Consider the following 8520-nt stretch of genomic DNA (forward strand, 5'->3'; position numbering starts at 1 on the left):
CTGTATGAGAGAGAGAGAGAGAGAGAGAGAGAGAGACAGAGAGAGAGAGAGAGAGAAGCAGAGAGAGAGAAGGGGAGAGAGAGAGAGAGAGTGAGAGAGAGTGAGAGAGAGGGGGGAGAGAGAGAGTGAGAGAGAGAGAGTGAGAGAGAAGGGGGAGGGAGGGGTGGGGGAGGAGGAGGAGAGAAAAGGTCGATTTCTTTTTAATTTTCATTCTAGATGTTATATGAAGCGGTTTTAACTAATGAACCTGTGTGGACATGACTACGGACAGGATGACCTCTTTGAAGCAACAATGACCCCTAACCTTACTCGAAAACAATGGACATGGTGCCGTGCCGTCCAGTTGAAATCGCAAAGCCTATAAATTGTCCAGTCAGTGTTTAAGTTTTGTTTATTAAATCTAGGCCTGTCAGATTTGACGTCAAATGCATAACGCAGTGGCTGACCTGCATAGAATCTACCTGACAATTCGATAACAAAGTTTGCTTAAGTTTATAATATATGGCATCAAATCAGGTTACGTGCGACCCACTTTTCTTATAAAACTTTAATACGCTGATTCCGAAAATAAAATCAGTTTTTACCTGCGACAAATCTAAATTTCTACACACATAGCGGTAGCAAACTTCAAAGGGATTCTGTGCCCCATCTCCCGTCTCTCAATTCTGACTTATCAATAAGGCATACGGCTAAATACATTTCTAAAGAGTTCGCAGACACCATGCCTTTTTTTTTGTGCCAGCAACTTTTTAAAAAGGCGTTCTGTCAGCGAACGTCTAAAAAAAGGGCGTTCTTGTTAAAACGCCTTGCTCAGGGCAAAGCTGACAAAACGCCTTTTTTTCTGCCACCGACTGTAAAAAAAAGGCGTTCTGTCAGCGAACATCTAAAAAAGGCGTTCTTGTGTAAGGCAAAGCTGACAAAACGCCTTTTTTCGTGATTATTTGTTTATTTCTGAAAGAAAATAAACACAATTTATGTTGTAAATAGGGGATGACATTCTGATTAGGGTACAAGTTCAAACATTGATGTACTGTGCAAAGTAGTTGAGATATTGTAAGAAAACCGAAAATCGTTGATTTCTCGAAACTGCTCTGGACAAAAAAAAAGGCGTTTTGTCAGCTGACGGCAGTGTTGTATTTAAGTGTAAGAACCGATTTGATGCTGCAGTGGACAGAAGTTTTCACAGGTGTTGTTTTCCTTTTTAAAAAATTAGAATGAAAGTGTTTTTATGCCCCCAGCAACACATTTTAGATCATTAACATTTTATAAGAGGCAGGCTCTGGCGCTACCTGCCAAGGGCAACCCAGTCTGAAGGGATACAACACCCCAGCAGAAAGACCGAGATACTCGGTTTTTATATAATACTCTTATTCTTTATATATATATATATTGTGTACGCAAATTAGATGCTATGCGCAGCAGACCTTTATTTTGACGAGACAAAATCTAGAGTCTAGGTTCCTACATATATATTATGTTGTTTTCATATATTTACTAATCATAGACAACTAAGTGTATTGAGTTCAATCAGTCAGACTTATTTTACGTTTTCAAGCCCATTCATCTCCTACTGTTGTCTAAATGTAGATATCGAGAGGCTCCATTAAAATATGAAATCAATACCCAACAACAATAATGATGAATATCTTCTATGTTAAAGAAACACCAAACCATATCTGATGAGGGGAGGGGGTAGGGTGGGGTGGATAAGAGCTTTTTTCTTGTTTGATAGAACTATACTCGGTTTAAATCTATTATTGTAGTCTTCACCTAAGATCCCACAATTTATAATTCCGGTCACTTAAGAACAACACACACATATAACAACAAAAACAACAACAACAACATCATCAACAACAACAACAACAACAACAACAACAACAACAACAACAACAACAGCAACAACAGCAACAACAACAACAACAACAACAACAACAACAACAACAACTGTCTAAGAACGGCCACGCAAACCTCTAAAAGTCAGACGCTTTGCCACAACTTGTGTTGACCCCTGACTCTGTGGACGAGCCGTCCTAATCTATTCACCTGTAGTTATTGTTAGTCTCTCCACTGTCCGATCAAGTTGGGAAGGTCCCACCCACTGTTGTTTACCCAAGCTGACCACCCGGTAACAATAAACTTTTCAGCTGCTGGTGAGGGAAGCGTGTGGTCCGTCATAACCTATAAGCCCCGCCCAGAACTCATACACAAATTGTAAGTCAGGTGACGGGATACTGTTTACCCAGTCTTGAACAATAGACGTGAACAGGAACTTGGGACAGAAGGGTCGCTCGTTCTCCGAGTGGTGGCGAACAATATAAATATTTATTTTACCTTGTCTTCGTCGTCGGACACATTTCGTTTTTATTTTACCCTTGCGCATGGTCTTCCTCATTTGATACACCTTGTAGAATTATACACTTATTACAGCAGTCGCGAAACTTCGTCTCTCTGCGTAAATAAAAAACATTCTAATGTTTCACACATTCAGGAAGTCCATCCGTTTGTGACGTCACCAAAGAAGAAATATAACCATGTCCTGAGCCTACGACCAACTCCAGTTGGGAACTCAGAAGGAAATGCTTTTTAAACAACATCAACAAAAAAAGCAACAACAACAATATGTCACTACTGGCAAAAATCAGGACCGGTCACTTCTCTGGGCTGCGGGCCTGCAAAAATAGAAAAGACAAAACATCGTACCCAATCTGTCCATTGTTCAGCGAGGAGCCCCAAGATTTGGAGCACTGGCTGCAGAGATGCCCCGCCACGGAGGTCCGGCGGTGGCATCTCTTTGGGGAGGATTCAGGGAGGTTGGACTGCCTCTCCCGCTACCCAAGAGAGGCGCTGGCCCTTGCGAAGAGCACGGTCTTCAGGGCTCCAAACAATTCGAAAGGATAGACTGCTACACACACACACATAACAACACACACATATAACAACAAAAACAGCAACAAAAACAACAACAACATCAACAACAATAACAACAACAACATCAACAGCAACAACAACAACAACAACAACAAATACAACTGTCTAAGAACGGCCACGCAAACCTCTCAACGTCAGACACTTTGCCATAACTTCTGTGTTGACCCCTGACTCTGTGGACGAGCCGTCCTAATCTATTCACCTGTAGTTATTGTTAGTCTCTCCACTGTCCGATCAAGTTGGGAAGGTCCCACCCACTGTTGTTTACCCAATCTGACCACACGGTAACAATAAACTTTTCAGCTGCTGGTGAGGGAAGCGTGTGGTCCGTCATAACCTATAAGCCCTACCCACAACTCATACACAAATTGTAAGTGAGGTGACCGGTCGCTGTTTACCCAGTCATGAACAATGGACGTGAACAGGAACTTGTTCTCCGAGTGGTGGCGACCCATAGAATTATTTATTTTACCTTGTCTTCCTCGTCTGACACATTTCGTTTGATTTTACCCTTGCGCATGGTCTTCCTCATTTGATACACCATGTAGAATTATACACTTATTACAGCAGTCGCGAGACTTCGTCTCTCTTCGTAAATAAAAAACATTCTAATGTTTCACACATTCAGGAAGTCCATCCGTTTGTAACGATATCAGTTAAGAAAATATAACCATGTCCTGAGCCTGCAACCAACTCCAGTTGGAAACTCAGAAGGGAATGATTTTTTAAAGAAGAAAAGGAAGAAGAAGAAGAAACAGAAAAAGAAGAACAAGAAGAAGAACAAGAACAAGAACAAGAAGAAGAACAACAACAACAGCAGCAAAAACACCAGCAGCAGCAACAACACCAAAAACAAAAACAACAACAACAGCAACAACAACAACAGCAACGAGGTCTAAGTCAGTCAAAAATCCAACAGCAGGTTGTTTTGGTTTTTTAAAATATAAAAAGTTTATTGCAGAAAAAAGAAAAATACATAAGAAAATGAAAATTAATCTATCATGAACACGACATTTGTTTTATAAACACAAGAGCAAACATTTGAAAAATTGAAAGTAGCCTTCTACATTACAGAAAGAGAAATACATGTCAACCGTTACCTTGAGTGACGTATTCATCGATTTTCTTTGTTCCTTTATTCTTTAACAATTCTGTCTTCCTCTACACTCTCGCTAGTCCCTATCATTCTATTCTCTTGATGACATTTAACTTTATTAAAAGCGCAGCTTCAATGCATACCGATCATTTCTACAACAACAAAAAACAACAAAACAAAACAAAGGTTATTAAAAGTTTCTGACAGATTCTGCAAAAATGTTATTATGTCTATTATCCCCCCCCCCCTCCCCTCCTCCCATTTTTCCATTAGTGTTATGACCGGTACAATGCTTACACTTCTCAGACATATAATTTCCTTTTTCTATGAGCCCCTGTGTGAAGACCTCAACACCACCGACGCATAACTAGAACAATGTCTCCCACACTGTCCCTGTCTCTTACCGAAGACGAACACGAAAGGAAATAAGAGCAGGTGGGTGGGAGTTATCGTTCGTCTCTACTACTACGTCCACAACTGTATTGAAGTACTGCCGGGACTGCTGCTATTGCTACAACTCATCATGTATTGCTATCTGCACAAACTACATTTCCAAACGGTACAGAATGATGATAAGAATGATGAGTTAAAATATCACTTAAGACTAAATTATCTAAAACTTTGCAGTAGAGTTGGCTACTCTCATTTTTTGGTTAAACATTTGATTTGTGGTTTCCTGTTCTTGGTGAAGGATGTCAAATTAAGTGAAATCATTTACAACAAAATGAATTAACGAAAAAATGAAGAAATGAAGAAATTGAAGAAATGAAGAAATTGAAGAAATAAATGAACTGAATAAATGAGTAAATGAATGGATGAATGAATAAATGATTAATAAATAAATGAAACAATGAATACATAAATTAATGAATGAATAAGAGAAGGAATGAACGAATGAACAAATAAGTAATTAATTAATAACTGAATAGAGTAAATGAATAAATGAAAGAATCAAAAACCCACATACAGACTATCAGATGCAGGGTACACAGGCTAGAAATACTATACCAAAGGACAATGAGAAGAGTATCAAAAGCAAAGTTGTGAAAGTAATGGCTACGTCAATCTACACAGAGACATTGTATTTCCTTATTAAAGGGACAGAACAGAGCATCGTGTCCTATATCAAACAAAGCCATCATAACTTGAGCAATGAAACTAACATTTATAATACATAGCATTTGCATTGTGTATACTCAGCTTGACAGCAAGCTTTATAATAATCCTTACTCTATACACCCCCCCCCCCCCCCCCCAGAGAGAGAGAGAGAGAGAGAGAGAGAGAGAGAGAGAGAGAGAGAGAGAGAGAGAGAGAGAGAGAGAGAGAGAGAGAGAGAGAGAGAGAGAGAGAGAGAGAGAGAGAGAGATGAGGGAGCGGTGCACAGAAGAGAAGAGAGAACTAATTCTATTACATTGTAGCACATGAGAATTACAAAGCATGTAAATGATCCAAAAGCTACACAAATAATGTGTCTGTTATTTGTGTGTGTGTGTGTGTGTGTGTGTGTGTGTGTGTGTGTGTGTGTGTGTGTCTGGAAAAGTGGTCTTATTTATTATGTACATGAGAAAATCAATTAAATAAAAACGTTTGAATGGTTGAGGGAGACAGTTCTTCCTATAACGAAAGTAGCCACTTATTAAAAAACTAAATAGACCTATGAAAAATTATGCCACTACTTTCACGAGTTTTCACTTCTAATCTGGGGAATTAAAGCATTATTTGTTTCTTTACCGAACGAAGCTTTTGGTTGGAAGGAGATAAAACCCTAAATAAAAATACATGGACAAAAATGATTTTGGTCTAACACGTTCATAAAATGCTATGTTACCATGTTCAAAAAAATAATAAAAAGTCATTCTCAACCTAACATGAGTCTTTAAGGATTTATCTACCACATACAGCAGAGGCATAAACAGCAGCAATTCTAACACCTGAACTTGCCGGTTTCAGATCTTGACAGAAGAGGCGACCGCCTACATCATGCTTGAAATAGTCACAGGAGAAAATGTCCACAGGGACAGTGTGGGAGACGAAGTTTTCCCATTGCCATCCGAATGTCTTTCCTAAGGAAATACAAAGTGTTCACAACTGTTGGAAGGGGGGACAACTGATGTCAGATTCGTTCTTGAGTCAACTCACGGTTATTTTCTGTTTCAGCGCTTTTCCTCTAGAATGAAGTTTCTGTATTCTTCAGTGACGTGAGAGCATTCACGAGGCGTTGGCACAGACACAGGGGCGGGAGACTCGTGGATGACGTCACTCTGTGCATGACTCTCTGACTGCCTGTGATCGTTGAGTCGATGATGAATTTCCGAGATGGAGGCTCGCTCTGTGGGTGAGGGACAGAGGAGGCGTTCAGCGCATATTCTGTGAATGTCTGGCACAGACTCGCCAGCTCTCAGCAACTCCAGGTAGTTCAAGTCTTTGCGTGGGTAGACACGGAGCGACAAGGCACAGAGACAGACTCCCAGAGAGAAGCTTTCCAGTTTAAACGCATCCTCCACAGGTCGACCTCTGATGTACTCAGGTCCGTCGTAGTAGATTGTGGAATAGCAGCCCCAATGTTTAGAACTCTTGTTGGGAACGAACTGAGCCATACCGAAGTCGCATAATTTGGCGTTTCCTTGCGTGTCTATCAACACGTTTTGAAGATTGACGTCTCCGTGAACGATGTGCCGATCGTGGAGATAGAGCAAAGCGTCGACGACTTGAGAAAAGTACTTGCTCACCTCGGCTTGCGTGTGACGACGCAAATCGTTAAAGAGGTTCGTGGGGTGGTATTCCGTCACTATGACAAATTCTCCCGGACATACCAGCGCTTGTTCAACTTGGATGATGTTGGGGTGTTGTACGTTCTTGAGAAATCGAACCTCATTGTAGAAAAGGAAACGTTGAATACGGTAACCGTTCTCATCCTCAAGAAACTTGAGTCTTTTGAAAGCCATTTTCCTGGATGGATCGTTCACATCAGCAACTCGAATGACGTAACAATAAAAACCCAAAGCTATATTCGCGTCTCTTTTCAGACCAAGCGCCTGTTCTGGACTGACTGAGGCGACATTGCATTCCCAGGGCTGAAAGTTCATCTTAGTGGACATAGTGAAGCACTGCACGATGTAGCACCCAACACAAACCACAGCAAGCACTTGCACCCAGAAAAATACACGTGAAAAGTCGCACAGTTCGTAGTTTCCTGTCAGACGATAACTCTATCAAGCACTTTGTGTCACAGTTGATAAAGTACACACTCAAGTCCAGAACTGAACAAAAGTTTTTACTGGTCTAACGTCCAGACGCGTAAGGGTCCCAGAAATAATCGCAAGAACAGTTTGTTAACACGGCGATATAACTCCCAGAAGTAGAAAACAGTGGGCTTGAAGCACAATGATATAACTCCCAGAAGTAGAAAACAGTGGACTTGAAGCACAATGATATAACTCCCAGAAGTAGAAAACAGTGAACCTGAAGTACAACTCCCAGAAGATTACAACAGAGTACTTGAAGTACAACGATAATACTCTCGGAAGTATAAAACTTTGTATTTAAAGTCACAAAAAATAGCTGATGAATTAACTCCACAAGAGAAAAAGCAGTGTCGCTCAGGAGATGAAATCCAAAAGTGACGCGAACTCAGAGGCAAAGAGAACTAACTTCAAGGACAGAATTGCAAGTACGCGAGATTTTGCCTTTGTTCAATCGTCGAGAAAACACGAGAACATATTACGACCAATCGTGTTTCTTAAAAGTGACGTCATTTCTAAAATAGAACAAAGCCACGTGATCAGTTGGCCAATCAGCGTCCATGCCCTCAGGTGATGTGTTCGTGACTGACACGCGGCTCAGCCAATCAGATGGCGTCTCTACCAGAAGCAGCCATCCATAACGAGAGGTACGTGAGAGCGCTCCTAGCAAAACTAGCCCAGTTAATACCTTCCTTACCACATAATCCTTTTCTTATCAAAACTGTGAAAAAACATGAATAGATTGGCCGAGTGTTCTTTGTGCATAATATTCTATGGTGGATTCTGGCGTAACTGGTCATTTGTCTCACCCCAATTATGTGTGACGAAAAGACTTCGCTTATATTATATCTCTCCAAAATTGTTATGCTAGTAACTAGTAGAGTTTTGGAGGATCAGCCGAAAGCTTTTTTGAAGTTATATATATACATTATTAGTGTAAACTAAACTTTGTCCAAACCGTTCCATAGTTGAACAGTAGTTTAAATAAGTCAAAAAACAATGTCTGGTAAAGACTTAGTATGTATTCAATTCTGCCCCCTGATATGTGCTGTGGTGTAGTGGTTACTCTCTTCTCTTTGTACTTGTGGGAAACGCTGGCCCTAGATCGTTCCACGTGGCGCTGCAATCTAACAAAGGGAGCTAAAGCAGCACAAGCCAAGCGCAGCGTACATCTCGTACACACACACACACACACACACACACACACACACACACACATGCACACACACACACACACACACACTCATGCA

At 40.8% G+C, this 8520-nt stretch overlaps 1 protein-coding gene across 1 annotated transcript; it reads right to left on the bottom strand.

Moving 5' to 3' along the window:
- Positions 1-6181: 6181 nt before the first annotated feature.
- Positions 6182-7126, bottom strand: LOC101851153 (NUAK family SNF1-like kinase 1). The gene has a single exon (XM_005110111.1). The coding sequence runs from the start codon at positions 7124-7126 to the stop codon at positions 6182-6184; it is 945 nt and encodes a 314-aa protein (XP_005110168.1).
- Between the last annotated feature and the right edge of the window lie 1394 nt (positions 7127-8520).

The sequence above is a fragment of the Aplysia californica genome, unplaced genomic scaffold (genome assembly GCF_000002075.1).
Source record: "Aplysia californica isolate F4 #8 unplaced genomic scaffold, AplCal3.0 scaffold00853, whole genome shotgun sequence".
Lineage (NCBI taxonomy): Eukaryota > Metazoa > Mollusca > Gastropoda > Aplysiida > Aplysiidae > Aplysia > Aplysia californica.

Bases quoted from the DNA above. Each gene is read 5' to 3' on its own strand.
- LOC101851153 (XM_005110111.1), bottom strand. From the start codon at position 7,126: ATGTCCACTAAGATGAACTTTCAGCCCTGGGAATGCAATGTCGCCTCA.